This window comes from Podarcis filfolensis (assembly GCF_964270895.1).
Source record: "Podarcis filfolensis genome assembly, chromosome: 5".
NCBI classification, from domain to species: domain Eukaryota; kingdom Metazoa; phylum Chordata; class Lepidosauria; order Squamata; family Lacertidae; genus Podarcis; species Podarcis filfolensis.
This window is the reverse complement of record NC_139608.1, coordinates 84,767,449-84,783,159: the sequence shown is the minus strand read 5'-3', so window position 1 is coordinate 84,783,159 and position 15,711 is coordinate 84,767,449. Positions and strand designations below refer to the sequence as shown.

Below are 15,711 nucleotides of genomic sequence, written 5' to 3'. Positions count from 1 at the left end.
TTGTACTGCCTAGAAAAAATACACTTTTGCTTTCATATCTGGATTGGAGAATGGATCCCGGTGTCTTCAAAACTTGCTTTCCAATTAAGCCAAAGTAATTTTAACAATTCAACATGCATGAAATGCTTCCTTTGAATTTTAGCTTTACTGGCAGCAAATGGGCAGCTTTCACTGAGTGGTTTATTAATCCGCATTGTGACAGCACACCAAGTACGTTGTCCTCTGCAAATTTCATTGCAGCAAGGAAAAGAGCACAAAGTGCAGTCTGAAATGAACGGATTGTAGCCGGAAAGGTGGTTCAGGCAAGAGTAACACCAATTCCCGGCCCCCAGCTTTCGGGGGTAGAGACAACTTCCCCCCATCTTTGCAATTCTTGCTTGCATCCCACAATACTACTTATATAAATCAGCAGCAACTACTGAGCTATTGGGATGCGGGTGGTGCTGTGGTCTAAACCACTGAGCCTCTTGGGCTTGCCAGTCAGAAGGTCAGTGGTTTGAATCCCCATGACGGGGTGAGCTCCTGTTGCTCTGTCCCAGCTCCTGCCAACCTAGCAGTTTGAAAGCACGTCAAAGTGCAAGTAGATAAATAGGTACCGCTCCGGCGGGAAGGTAAACACCATTTCCGTGCGCAGCTCTGGTTTTGCCAGAAGCGGCTCAGTCATGCTGGCCACATGACCCGGAAAAACTGTCTGCGAACAAACACTGGCTCCCTTGGCCTGTAAAGTGAGATGAGTGCCGCAACCCCAGTGTCTGCGACTGGACTTAACTGTCAGGGGTCCTTTACCTTTACTGAGCTATTATATGGGATTAGTTAAGTCAGTAGGCTATAACTGCAAGAGTGTGTTGGGTTTTACATGCCTTTCTTTCCCCTTGAACAGAGGACAAGGTGCTACACCGCTAGCCTTGCAGAAGGCTCAGCAAGTGTCCCAAGGCTTGGATTTACTCACAGCAAAAGTGGAAAATGCAGCTCGCAAGCTGGAGGCTATGACCAACTCTAAGCAGGCAATTGCAAAGAAAATTGATGCCGCTCAGGTAATCGCAGTGCAAATGATCCTTCCCAGTTCCGCTGAACCGCAATGGGTCCTGGTAAACTAGCATACAAGTTAGTTCTTACATCGGGTCCTCCTTCAGTTGTTTCACGCCAGTCAGTCTCTGGAATTGGTTTCAAATTGCTTTGCCTTAATCATTTTTAAACACACAGTTGTTTTCTATGCATTCTGCACTGGTAGCAGATTTATATGCATCTTGTATTGTTTTGTGATGCTTCATAGGAAGTGAATCAATATCAATAATATAATTTGGATTTCTTCTAGCCAGGGCATCCTATTTTGTTTCATCCGTTGCAGTTATTTGACTTTAAAGGGAGGACAGGGAATCAGCTCCCATCAGACCCAGCTAGCCCCATGGCCAGTGGTGAGGAGCTGATGGGGCTTTGTAGTCCAACATCTTCGGCAGTGCAATGCGTTCCTCATACCTGCTTTAAAGACTGTCCACCAATGGCTCTCAGATAAGGGCTTCCTCTCGCAGTGCTTTGAAAGGCTTGGGCACATTCTTGCAAGTCATACCCTTTCTTGAAGAGTAGCTGTTTGCGGAGCAAGACTCCTGTTCTGGCGTTCACATGTCAAGGTGGAAGAGAGAAAAGGGGAGTGTTCTAGCATGACATTTTTAAGGTCTCTTCCTGCAAAGGTGTGACTTTCAAGGATGCACTTCTGTTTTAGAAATAATAATAATAATAATAATAATAATAATAATAATAATAATAATAATTTCATTATTTATGCCTTGCCCATCTGGCTGGGTTTCCTCAGCCACTCTGGGCTGTTCCCAACAGAATAGTAAAAACATGATCAAACATTAAAAACTTCCCTAAACAGGGTTACCTTCAGATATCTTCTAAAAATCAGATAGTTGCTTATTTCCTTGACATCTGATGGGAGGGTGCCACTACCAAGAAGGCCCTCTGCCTGTTTCCCTGTCACCTCACTTCTCGCAGTGAGGGAACTGCCAGAAGGCCCTCAGAGCTGGACCTCAGTGTCTGGGCTGAATGATGGGGGTGGAGACACTCCTTCAGGTATACTGGGCTGAGGCCGTCTTTCAGCTTTGTTAATCTTGTCCTCCCATATTTTTTTAAAACTCAAACAAAATCTTACTTACTTTTTTTGAAAGAAAAAGAACATCAATATCTTTATTTCAACCTAGCTAAATTTGAGGTGTAGGATAGCATTTCAGACTATTGCACCGCAGAAGGTTCAGATACTGTAAGCGGATCTTTGTGCGTCAACATGTTCTTTTTACATCAAGAGCTGGCTGGCAGATCCTCATGGGGGAAGCGAAGGAGAGGAACACATTCGAGGCATTATGGCTGAAGCCAGGAAAATTGCAGAGCTCTGCGAGGACCCCAAAGAGCGAGACGACATTTTGCGGTCCCTCGGAGAAATCTCGGCGCTGACTGCTAAGTTGTCGGACCTCCGGAAACAGTAAGTATTGACATGGGCATGGCTGCTTCCATGTAAGTTCCATTGGCATTAAGTCTTATGTACTCTGTAGTTTGCTTTGTGCGTTTATGACTGGCTAGCAGTATGGCTGTATGGCTGTCCCATTAGCTTCTGTTGGCGGAGGAAAGCGTTCTCTCGGCATGTCCACACCAGAGACTGGAACTAGTTCAATGGCCATTTCCTCTTCCCACACAACTATGGGAATCATTGTTTTTGTAGCTATGATTTATTACATTTCTATACAACCCTTCAACCCTTCAATCATCGTTTTTGTAGCTATGATTTATTACATTTCTATACCGCCCTTCATCCGAAGATCACAGGGCAATTTGCAATAAAACAGAAAGAATACATACCATAACAAAAACAACACCTGCCAGAGATCGTTCAATTAGTCAAAGGCCTGGGGGAAGAGGAATGTTTTTGCCTAAAGAGATGTAGCAAAGGTGCCAGGCAAGTCTCCCTGGGGAGAGCATTCCACAAGTGGGGGGCCACCACAGAAAAGGCTTGCTCTTGTGTTGTTGCCCTCCAGACTTCTAGCATAGGAGGTGCATGAAAAGCGCCCTCAAATGATGATCGTAGTGTCCAGCTCGGTTTAGGATGTGTGTGCAACGAATCTCTCAACAGAATTCTCTGCGCTTTGCCCAACTACCATACCCCAGGATTATTGGGAAGAAGCCTTGGCGGGTGGCGCTGTGGGTTAAACCACAGAGCCTAGGACTTGCTGATCAGAAGGTCGGCGGTTTGAATCCCCGCAACGGGGTGAGCTCCCGTTGTTCGGTTCCTGCTCCTGTCAACCTAGCAGTTCAAAAGCACGTCAAAGTGCAAGTAGATAAATAGGTACCACTCCGGTACGAAGGCAAATGGCGTTTCCGTGCGCTGCTCTGGTTCGCCAGAAGCGGCTTAGTCATGCTGGCCACATGACCCGGAAGCTGTACGCTGGCTCCCTCGGCCAATAAAGCGAGATGAGCACCACAACCCCAGAGTTAGCCACGACTGGACCTAATGGTCAGGGGTCCCTTTACCTTTAAGTGACATGCATTTGTAGTGTTGCTAGGGCCCCAGTATTTTTAAATGTGTCGGAAAGGGTCTTCAATGAAGAATTTCACTTGGCGTTGTTAGTTGAATTTTCCTTGCCGGAATTGCTTTCATTCATTAAGCTACTTGCTTTCCTTTTTTAAAGATTGCCTTGACTCATCCTTTGTGAAAATGCAGACCACAGTGCTTTGTTGAATGCAGTTAAGCGTAGTAAATAGCATATTCACAGCTACGATACATAAACGTCTTATTAACAGAAACCAACCTACATTTTGAACTGATTTTAATGAAGTTTCCTTAACAGATTTTTCTTCTTCTCTGCAGTGGAAAGGGGGATTCTCCCGAAGCCCGTGCATTAGCAAAGCAAATAGCGACATCGCTGCAGAATTTGCAGTCTAAAACCAACAGGGCTGTTGCAAACAGCAGACCTGCCAAGGCTGCTGTCCACCTAGAAGGGAAGATTGAGCAAGCTCAGAGATGGATAGACAACCCTACAGTTGATGACCGTGGAGTAGGTGAGTGTTTTAATTTTTCTGTGCGTGTGAACATGAACTCAGGTGGGAGTTGAGGTCCACCTAGTGGCTCAATGCAAAATCGCTGCTCCAGCGATCATTTCCAACAACCCCTCCCTCTCCTTTGGAACCGGCAGCTCTCTATTATGGGAAGCCAAAGAACCAGAGAATTATCAAGTTGGAAGAGGGATCACAAGGGAAGCTTTAATGTTTGATGTTTTATCTCTTTATTATTAATAATCTGTTGGGAGCCGCCCACAGTGGCTGGGGAAATATTATAATATAGGGTCATCTAATCTGCAATGCAGGAATCTCAAAGAAGGAAAATCCAGGAGAGAGGACAGCAGAAGCCAACAAAATAACAAAGAACAACCTCTGCTAAACATAAGATAACAAATAAATGATGGGGAATCTCAAGCAAACTGGAGAATGAGTAATTGAAAACAATGGGCAGCCCAAAATAAAAATCTACATAGCACCATGAGGCCATCTTTTTTTTAACCTGCACAGAAATCCCCTTCACAAGTGGTCTTTTCTCTGTGATGACTTCAGGTGGGACACCCCAAAGCCGACTCGTATAAGCCCGGATACTACAGAGAAAATAGGGCTGCCTAGTTATTAGGGAGGACGTGTTGCAGCATGGTAGCGTTTCAGAGTACCTAGGGGAAGGTAGTGATTATGCTGGCACTAAAGCTTAACAATGGCAACTCTGCTTTATTTTCGTGAGTGGTTGTCAGGCTTCGGGGACTCGGTTCCCGCCCCCCCCCTTTGGCCATAGATAAGCAGGACAAAGCGAAAAGAGTCGCTTACCATTTAAAGAGATTTTAATGATCACAGCAAAAGAACAAAGCAGCCATTCTTGGAATGATGGTGTTCCCAATTAAGGTTTCCACCCACTTCCCTCCTAGTCACTTCTGTGCCTTGCAACCTGATTTCACAGCCACTGTGCTTTTTGTGTAGCCACCTTATCTACTCTACGTGACCTTGGACTGATAGGCTGGACACTCTCCAGCGAGAGAGAGTCTGTTAGCTCTCTTTCTCTCCCAGTTCTTCTTCACTTTGCTGTTCAACCGCCAGTTTGTCCCAACTTTTGTCTTCAGAACTGTGCCCCTCTGCAAACCATTGTTCCAAATCTATACTGTTTCACTGCTCCTGGGCAGCTTCAGGAGCCTGGTCAGGAGCAGGTGGAGGCTCCCACCATTCCTCATCAAAGCAGTACTCCTCAGCCTGATCTCTGACGGTGGTGGCACTACTGTTCTAATTTCTCTTGCTCCATAAATTAAGCAAGATGAATCACTTTCAATGCAGGTCAGGCTGCCATCCGGGGTCTTGTGGCCGAAGGTCGCCGTCTTGCCAATGTCATGCTGGGACCTTATCGCCAGGACCTGCTCGCCAAATGTGACCGTGTGGAACAGCTGGCTGCCCAGTTAGCTGACCTGGCAGCACGAGGCGAAGGGGAATCTCCTCAAGCCAAGGCAATTGCTGCCCAGCTGCAGGACTCATTGAAGGTAAATAAAAACAGTATTTGAAAAGAGAAGGAAGAGCTCATGTCGGACAGTGTGTTGTCAGTCTATATGCGTTAACTAACAAAGCCAGAGAATCTTCCTGTTCAAGCTGCTGGTCTTTGCAACATAGATTATAGACATAAACGCTTTGGACACAATCTACATTCTTTTGCTGCTGTGCATCCTTCATTAATTTAACTTAATTCCAATTAATTCCAATTCCAATTACCCCTGCCACCCACTGCTGGCCATTTCCTGAAGGAAGTGACATTTGGCAGTTTTGGGCATAGAGCTCCTCACAGAACTCTTGTGGATTGGGCCCAGTTCTTGCTCAGTAAAAGCTAAAGGATCCCTGGACAGTTAAGTCCATTCAAATGTGGGGTTATGGCACACATCTCGATTTAAGGCCAAGGGAGCCAGCGTTTGTCCACAAACAGCTTTTCAGGTCATGTGGCCAGCATGACTAAACCGCTTCTGGCACAATGGGACACCGTGATGGAAACCAGAGTGCACAGAAATGCCATTTACCTTCCCGCCACAGCTTTGCCTATTCACTTGCACTGGCGTGCTTTCGAACTGCTAGGTTGGCAGGAGCTGGAACAGAGCAACGGGAGCTCACTCCATCGCGGGGATTCGAACTACCGGCGTTCTGGTCAGCAAGCCCAAGAGCAGGCTTCCTCAAACTTGGCCCTCCAGATGTTTTGAGACTACAGTTCCCATCATCCCTGACCACTGGTCCTGTTAGCTAGGAATCATGGGAGTTGTAGGCCAAAAATGTTAAGTTGTGGGTGAACATATGACACAGTGATTCTTCAAACAGCTCTTGTTTATTCACAGGCCAGAACAGAACTGAACTGAAGGGTTCAGCCAGCCTGCTTATATAGAGCTCCACTAGAACACAACAGTAACCATTTTCTGTAACTATCCGATCACTGAACGTCACTTTCAATCCCTTATTTGCATATGTGGACCTGAGTGAAAACTATCTACAGTATCTCCCTGCTGGCCCAGGGTGAGAACTTAAGTACATAACAAAAAACATCTGGAGGGCCAAGTTTGAGGAAACCTGCCCAAGAGGCTCAGTGGCTTAGACCACAGCGCTAGTGTGGAGTTATGTTGGTTTTGCTCCACGTCAGCCACCTCACATTCTTAATAGCAACCTCCCTTCTTTCCTAGCTTTGCTTTTTTAGTGTTCTGGGTTAGGGGTATAGACTAAAAAGCTAGCTAGATGGTGAATTGGGAGTGGGGCGTCAGGGGCCCTACTGTCACGGTCCATCTTTGAAGGTCTCCTATCTGTTTGTAACTTCAGCTTTATGGCTGAGCCTTGTTTGAACCTAGGCTGTCCATATTCAGATCCAGTGTTTTACTTTTGCACCACACTTCATCATGGCAAACCCATTTCTGTGTTTTGACGCGGAGCCTTTGCATTCCTATTAAGGATCTGAAATCAAGGATGCAAGAAGCCATGACCCAGGAAGTATCTGATGTGTTCAGCGACACGACAACACCAATTAAACTGTTGGCAGTAGCGGCCACTGCTCCTCCAGACGCCCCCAACAGGGACGAGGTGAGTCTGTTCCCAGCATGCACCAGTCTTTAAGTTACAGTGAGCAATATAATTCTGCATAGGCCAAAGTAACAGTCAGATGTCAGATTTTTTATACTTGAATGGTTTCCCCCCAACCACCCTTGAGGAAAAGGAATGCAATTGGTGTCTACAGTTTGAAACATTACTATAACTTAATCCAGGTGTAGCCAAATGTTTTGGAGTAGGGGTACATTCTGAGCCTTGAGTGTTCTGCGGGTGCCAGTCACAAAATGGCTGCCTTGGGTTGTGTGACTCAACACAAAATGAGAGAGACAGCCACCCCAACAACCTTATGCTTATCACAGGAAGTCAGTTGTGTCCTTCTGGTCCTTACAGTGGAGATCACACACAGATGTTATTGCTGTCTAATGACAACAGGGAGTATTCCTCAGTACCTCAGTACAAGGCAGACATGCCGCTCACATTCCACAGAAATCACTTGGAAGGGTACCTTTACATTTTGTCACATGTCTTTCTTTCTAGAAGAGCTTACTTTTATTTTTTTAATGGAAGCTCAGAGTCAGTTGGTGACAACTGACTGTTTGAACCATCTTCCTTGAAAAGAATTGCGCTTTTAAGGTGATCTGAGGAAAGCTCTGACTTTGGTACTCATATCTATCATGGTGCATTCATGCCCATTATCATTGTAGCCTTGTGTGTGTAAACCAGGGCTTAAAGGTAAAGGTACCCCCTGACCGTTAGATCCAGTCCCGGACAACTCTGGGGTTGTGACGCTCATCTCTCTTTACTGGCCAAGGGAGCCGGCGTACAGCTTCCGGGTCACGTGGCCAGCATGACTAAGCCGCTTCTGGCGAACCAGAGCAGCGCACGTAAATGCCGTTTACCTTCCCCCTAGAGCGGTACCTATTTATCTACTTGCACTTAGACGTGCTTTTGAACTGCTAGGTGGGCAGGAGAAACCAGGGCTTAGAATTGCCAAAAAGAGTTCTGTCCATAAGAAATGTGTGCGTTACTCTCTTCATCTTTCAGAGGGGCAGCTAGTCGGTTGCAGCAAAAAAAAAGAAAAAGAGCCCTGAAAGATTAGCAGCTCGGTATCTCTACTGAACAGTTTTAGTTTTCTAATAAATCACCAAAGAATTATAAATTCATCATTGATTAAACTAACCTTAATTGAAGCACCTAGTCTGTAATTGAAGGGGTTACTGTGAGTTGCTGTGGGCCCCTGGCTTGGTATAAAACTCTGAACTGGCTGCATTTTTTAATCTGTGGTTGTTGATGTATTTCAACTTTCAGGTGTTTGATGACAGGGCAGCCAATTTTGAAAACCATGCTGCCAGGCTTGGAGCTACTGCAGAAAAGGCAGCTGCAGTTGGAACAGCCAACAAAAGTACTGTCGAAGGCATACAAGCAACTGTGAAGTCCGCAAGAGAGCTCACCCCTCAGGTATCTTTCCCTCTCACTGTCAGAAACTCCGGTTTTGATCGGAGCTCACAGACGTTTGACAATGACAACAACCCCTCTCGGTTACCCCCGTCTTTCTTCATTTTCTTGGTATAATTTATGCCACGGAATGGGGGTCATTTTGCTGCTGTTATTGTTAAACAATTGGAAGTCAGAAATCCTCACCGATCTACTGCAGCACGCCCAAAGATCTGCACACTTCTGGTTGAACGTTCCCCAGTTTGCTGCTCAGTTTGCAGCCACCAAAAACTTCACCTGGATGAAAAATTCAGTTGTTCAGTTTCTATCCAGAGAGTTCATCTCCAATAAGCATGTAGTGGGGTTGGAGACGCCAGTATCTGAAACTGAAGTGAAATAAATTGAATGAGAGAAGGAGTCGAAGAATAAAACATGAGCATTTTTTTAAAAAATAATTTTTTAAATTAAGTTTCTTACAATTATATATATTTTTTAAAATAATTTTTATTAACAGACCAATCAAATCAAATCAAATCACATAAATTCTGAATTACAGAGCCTAATTTTAAATTTTTGTTGGGGGTACCCATATTTCAAGTTCCGAAAGGGATCCAATCCTCTTGTTGCTGCTGCTTTAAAAGTCCACAAATCTGTCCAAAAGTTTCTTACAATTATAACACATAGTACAACAAAGAAAAAAGAAACAAAACCACAAATATAAGCAAAAAAGAAAATAAAAAACATAACAACAAACACCTAAACAACACAAATTAATTGGTTATTTAAACTTCTAACCTCATAAACATGTTTTTGACTTCCTCTGGGCCCTCCCATCTGAATTTCCTTGTATTTGAGTTTAGCAGTTTTCTAATATCATTATTAAAATGCAATATTCCAATTAAAATCAAATTTCTTAACTTTTCTTAAAGTTCTAGATCTCATTTATTTAACTAACTCCTAATTGAATCCTAGGCCTATTTGGTACTTTCAAGTAATTTCTAATTTTCAATATTACAATATTTATTCAAATAGTCTTTAAATTTCTTCCACTCTTCTTGGTATTCCTATTCTTTCTGGTTGCGGATTCTTCCAGTAAGGTCAGCCAACTCCATATAGTCCATCATTTTCATCTGCCATTCTTCCACAGTTGGTAATTCTTGTGTTTTCCATTGCTTGCCTATAAACATGAGCATTTAAATATTAGGATGAGATGATTCTCTGTGTGAGAGACAGCACACAAATCAAGGGGTTGAGAGAGGGTAACTTCCTTAAATTGTAGGCTATTTTTAGGAGACTGTAAAAAAAATCAAAATCTATAAAATCTCATAACAATGTATGCATAGGTTGGCTTAACCTACAGAAGCCGAGGCTCGCTTTGACTGCAGTCTTAAGGACTTACTTTCTAAGTCCCATTGAAATTAATGAACACTTTCAGGTGAACATTGCATTTATTTTATAGCTTCGTCCCAGACAAAAAGACCTTTTAGAAGTTAAGCTACAATCTAAAAAGCTGCAAGAGGAGGGAATTTCAGTGGGAGCTGGATCCGGGCATAACAGAGGGGTGTCTGGCGTTAACTTCCTTCCCTCTGACGGCCTCCACGAGAGTGGTTCATAGCATCATTGGGATCATGCCTGCCCCTTTTGCGTTTTTCAGTAGCGGCTTAAAATTCCTCTGAGGCTCAGTTGAAAACTAGAGAGCACCATAATCTTCCACTGTATTCTCCTAAGGAAAGAAGGACCTGACAGCTTTTTAGGGTGTATGGCGAATCTTTCACTGACCAGTGGAATATGTTCCACTGTCATGGAATATGTTCTCTCTCTGGTCAGTCTTCACACTTGGGTCTCTGAATAAGCAGATCCTTTGTGCGTCTGTTTCCTACTTTGGGAGCATGTACTTCGAGTAGGAATAAATCTGAAGGATTTCCTGTATAGAAAAAGTAATTTTTACAAGCTATTGTGTAATAGTCTACTTACGTTCATGTGATGAAAGTATTTTAACAATTACTATTTGCACTAGAGACTTCCGTAATTTCTTGGCTTTATTTTGTTGTTGTTTTCTTCTAAATAAAGGCGGTAATTAAAAAATAATAATTCTGTGCAGTCCCCATGTCATGATTGGGAATTATGCTCTTCGGAAATTCTCAGTACAGTCATACCTCAGAAGTCGAACGGAAACCGTTCTGGAAGTCCGTTTGACTTCCATAACGTTCAGAAACCAAGGTGTGGCTTCGGTTGGCTGCAGGAAGCTCCTGTAGCCAATCAGAAGCCGCATCAGATGTTCGGGTTCCAAAGAACATTCACAAACACTCACTTTTGGGTTTGGGGCATTCGGGGACCAAAACGTTTGACTCACAAGGCGTTCATCAACCAAGGTACGACTGTACCTCAGAGTGTTCTTGAGTGGTATAAATCCATCTTTCGGTTGGAGACTTCTTGTGAAACTCCCCAAACTGGGACCCATTTCAGATGAGAGATGCCTAACTTTCAGATTACCTACACTGCAAAATAAATCCCAGTGCACTTACTTTCTGTTCCTGTGCATCATTACTGCCATCATATTTGGCTGTTTTTTGCATTGGCAGGTAGTATCTGCCGCTCGCATCCTTCTAAGGAATCCTGGAAACCAAGCTGCTTATGAACACTTTGAGACCATGAAGAACCAGTGGATTGATAATGTGGAAAAAATGACAGGTAAAATGGAGGAGCTTGTGGCCATGGTTTTGTAGCCCCAAATCACTGATGACGAGCCTGAGATATAATTGGAAGGAAACTAGAAAGGGAAGAGCAATTCCTTGATGCAGTTGACTTAAGCATGTGACAGAAAGGGAAAAGTCATCGCCCCACCCAAAAAAAGTCACAGTGGACTCGAGGAAAACATTGCGCCATACTTTTGTTTGGAATATGTCTTGGCCTGATCACTGGCAGCCTACAAACACAACTTTTGGATAAATTATTGTAATGCAACTCTATTTCAATCACTTGTTCATTATGGCAAAATTGTATATAGATTTGGATGTGTTTTGCGTTCGCGCACAGATGCTGTTAAAGAAGAAATCTGACATCCATTTTTACATATTGAAGTTCCATCCAAGTTCCCTTGTCCCACTGAGTTCCCTTTCTGTAAATCTAGCACAGGGTTTCGCAGACTTGGGTCTGCAGCTGTTTTAGGACTACTCCCATAATCCCTAGCTAGCAGGACCCAGTGGTCAGGGATGATGGGAATTGTAGTCCAAAAACAGCAGGAGACCCAAGTTTGCGAAACATTGATCTAGTGTGTTTTTGCACTATCCGCAGTACAAAAATGTACTCATCCCCATGTAAATGAAACCCATTCCTGTTTGAGGATTTGATAGAATTTGGAGGCCCTCTGGTGGCAAGAGCCAAGTGAGAAGGGTGATAAGAGTTTAAATGCTCATAATCAGGATTGTGCCAAAGCAGCACCCTAACAAATTCACCTGGCCAAGGTAGCAGAACTCCATCCTGTATTTAAGGGTGACCTTCCCCTCCAGCGTCATTTCCCCTTGCCGTGTACATGAAGGGAGGTAAATCTGTAAACTTCTTACCCTAGGGATGGTGGACGAAGCAATTGATACCAAGTCTCTGTTGGATGCTTCCGAGGAGGCCATTAAGAAAGACCTGGACAAGTGCAAAGTTGCGATGGCCAACATTCAGCCGCAGATGCTTGTCGCTGGGGCCACCAGCATTGCCCGGCGAGCAAACCGCATTTTGTTAGTGGCAAAGAAGGAGGTGGAAAACTCAGAGGATCCCAAGTTTCGGGAAGCTGTGAAAGCTGCCTCTGATGACCTGAGCAAAACCATTTCACCAATGGTGATGGATGCGAAAGCTGTGGCAGGAAACATTTCTGATCCCGGTAAGCATTAGACAGAGATGCTTTCTCCAGCTCTTCAAAGTGTCTTGTCCCTGAATTTTCAAAACTAAATACTAAGCTCTCTCTCTTTCCTAGGTTTGCAGAAGAATTTCCTTGATTCCGGCTACAGGATCCTGGGAGCTGTGGCCAAAGTCCGAGAAGCTTTCCAGCCCCAGGAACCCGACTTCCCCCCTCCGCCTCCTGATCTTGAGCAACTTCACGTAAGTGCTGTGTTACGGAGAATTGCTCTGGAAGGACAGAGGTAATCTGCAACCATTTGGTTGAGCCACTTTCAATTATTTAAATGGCTGTGGTTTCCTTGTGTGGGTGGAATCACTTAATGCTGAAATCTGATTCCAGGCACACAGTGTTCTTATATAATACACGCTGGCATACACACAAGATTGCGTCCCCAAGTTTTGTTTTTTTAGCATCTTGTGAAGCCAGATTTGGACTTGGGGCCCTTGAGAGTGGAGTACAATGCCCTCTGTACGAAGGTAATCCAACCAAAAAACACAGAAGTGGCAAGAAAATAACAGATTCCTGGTATTTTGCTGAGAAAAGCAGCAGTTTAAAGCCAAGTGTGTGCCTTTCAGGCCATCTGTGATTATGTATAAACTTTGAACTTGGAGAACTGTTGTTGTGAACACATCCATTAATAGGAAGCACTTAAAGGAGGGTCGGTGCACCTTTTTGAGATTTCAGAAAAACTGTCCGTGCCTTTGAAAGCTGTCTTGAAAACATGGGCATTTGAATCCAGGAATTGAATATATAATATGATAGCATATTAGTAAAGGTAAAGGTAAAGGGACCTCTGACAGTTAGGTCCAGTCACGGACGACTCTGGGGTTGCGGCGCTCATCTCGCTTTACTGGCCGAGGGAGCTGGCGTAGAGCTTCCGGGTCATGTGGCCAGCATGACTAAGCCGCTTCTGGCGAACCAGAGCAGCGCACGGAAATGCCGTTTACCTTCCAGCCGGAGTGGTACCTATTTATCTACTTGTACTTTGTGCTTTCAAACTGCTCGGTTGGCAGGAGCTGGAACCGAGCAACGGGAGCTCACCCCGTTGTGGGGATTCGAACCACCGACCTTCTGATCAGCAAGCCCTAGGCTCTGTGGTTTAGACCACAGCGCCAGACAACCTCAGTTACCTTCTCTATAGAAGGACTTCTGAAGTGAGTTATTGTCCCCCACCCTTTCTACAATTTCCTGCTGGGTAGCAGATCAGAAAACCAAGTGAGAGGGATGAAGGATGCTTTTGCTAACAGTTGCTAACTTAAGAGATCATTTTGTAAAGTCTACCATAATGGATTTTAATATTCTTATTCTTGGGTAGGTGTCTTAATCTTCATTATTCTCAGCTTGACAAAAGAATGGTGAATTTGAGTTTGATAAGTTTGCCCAAAGCACTGAAAATTCCCCATCCAGGGAAGGATCAGAAATTAGGAAGACCAATTTTTTTATTAAGGACTAGAATAATTTTATAACATACCTTAGAAACCACTGTAAACAGTTGAAATCACTAGCAGGAATACAGTAACACTTGTAAAGTAACACAAACTTTGGATACTATGGATTTATAATAGATAGATTACAGTAAAAGATGCAGAAACAAATTTTTAGAAATGGAACCCATGGAGGTCAGAAGGTTTGAGAGAACCTCTTTTTTTTCTTTTTTGTATGAATTGTTATGTTTGACGTGTATAATAACCACTATGTAAAACCAATAAGTATTAAATAAATAACTAAAGGGACAACTCGGGTGCAAAAGCTGGAAAAAATAAAATAAAAGTAGATTCCCCATTCTGTGGATTGCTATAGATTTGGCCATTTTGCATTTGGATCTCTGCGTTGGGGTACTGCAACCCATTTCCTTTCTTCCTTAGCTTACAGATGAACTTGCTCCTCCCAAGCCGCCGCTGCCAGAGGGCGAGGTTCCTCCCCCCAGGCCCCCTCCTCCTGAAGAGAAGGATGAAGAGTTCCCAGAGGCGAAGGCTGGGGAGGTGCTCAACCAGCCCATGATGATGGCTGCCAGGCAGCTGCACGATGAAGCCAGAAAGTGGTCCAGCAAGGTAAGAACGGCCAATGCATCCCTGTGTTCTTGCTTAACTGCTGCTTCTCCTCCGTTTAACCCAAAGAAATTGCAGACCGGTGTGTTTCGTGGGTATTGCATTGATGTCACTCGGGGATATCCCAGTGTTGTAGGTAGATCTGTCTGTATAGATCAGGGGTCAGCAATGTGTGGCCCATGGGCCGGATGCAGCCCACAAAGACTGTTTTCCCGGCCCACGACACCAGAAATTGTGTCTGCACATGTCCAGATGCCAAAAATCGCTTCTGTGCAGGCGTGATTTTCGGTGTCTGGGCATGCACAGAAGCGATTTCTGGCGCCGCGGACATGCACAGACACGATTTTCGGTGTCGCGCTGCGCCAGTCCAGCCCACGGACAATCTCCATGGGAGTGATCCGGCCCGTGGCCGGTAAACCTTGCTGACCCTTGGTATAGATCTTCAGAGGTTGGGCTCTTTTTAGAGAGTGAATTGCTGATTACAAATCCTCACCCTTACGTTGACCGCTCTTATCACTGCTGTGCAAAGACCTCGCTTTAAAACCTTCCTCAGGTTGCCAGGAAATTTTATGCCCTGGGTGAGTTGGAATTGGGGGTCAAATCCAACAGAGGAGGGAGAAAACCAATCCGCCACACCCAAATGAAGTGAGAAACTCCACAAAGGTTTCCAGTGTGCTCTGGAAGAGCACTGAAAACAAACAAACAAAAACTTGATAATACTGCAGGAGTTAGGAAAGAGGCAATCTAAAATCGACTTTCTGCCGTTGCATCCAGCATTGCTTCCCCCCATGAAGCCGTGCCTTTATGTCGTGCTGACTCTGTAGTGCAGGAATGGGGAAACCTGTGGTCCTTCAAGAGAAGGTGCTGGACTACAACTCCTATCATCCCTGTCCATTGGCCATGCTTTCTTGGACCAATGGGAGTCGGGAGTCCATCTGCAGGGCTGCACGTTTCACCATCCTTGCTGCAATGCTTTGGAAAGGTGGTGTGTAATCTCCAACAGTATCCACAATATTTTGTGCACTCTCTCTCCTTTTCACAAGTCTACCCAGAAGTGGGCTTTTTCAGAAGCTGCACCAAGCTTTGCGGGTTGATCGAGGCTATTTTTAAACCTTTGCAAATTGTTGATATAAGCATGGGACTTTTCACATCCCATCATTTCGTTAAAACCGTAGAATCGTTCCCAAGACTCTTATTGTGCATAGATTTCATAACCACGCCTTGGCGTATGTAGAACTTTAGCGGTAGCAAGAA

At 44.5% G+C, this 15,711-nt stretch overlaps 1 protein-coding gene across 4 annotated transcripts in view; it reads left to right on the top strand.

The window, feature by feature from the left end:
- Nucleotides 1-15,711, top strand: part of VCL (vinculin) — an 84,030-nt gene that overhangs the window by 55,534 nt on the left and 12,785 nt on the right. For all 4 annotated transcript variants that reach the window (XM_083615545.1, XM_083615543.1, XM_083615542.1 and 1 more), the window contains exons 9-18: nucleotides 881-1,034; nucleotides 2,304-2,479; nucleotides 3,860-4,050; nucleotides 5,356-5,555; nucleotides 6,991-7,119; nucleotides 8,395-8,544; nucleotides 11,103-11,211; nucleotides 12,089-12,391; nucleotides 12,485-12,609; nucleotides 14,275-14,460. In XM_083615545.1, the coding sequence (XP_083471671.1) occupies nucleotides 881-1,034; nucleotides 2,304-2,479; nucleotides 3,860-4,050; nucleotides 5,356-5,555; nucleotides 6,991-7,119; nucleotides 8,395-8,544; nucleotides 11,103-11,211; nucleotides 12,089-12,391; nucleotides 12,485-12,609; nucleotides 14,275-14,460 (1,723 nt within the window). The remainder of the gene's footprint in view (nucleotides 1-880; nucleotides 1,035-2,303; nucleotides 2,480-3,859; nucleotides 4,051-5,355; nucleotides 5,556-6,990; nucleotides 7,120-8,394; nucleotides 8,545-11,102; nucleotides 11,212-12,088; nucleotides 12,392-12,484; nucleotides 12,610-14,274; nucleotides 14,461-15,711) is intronic.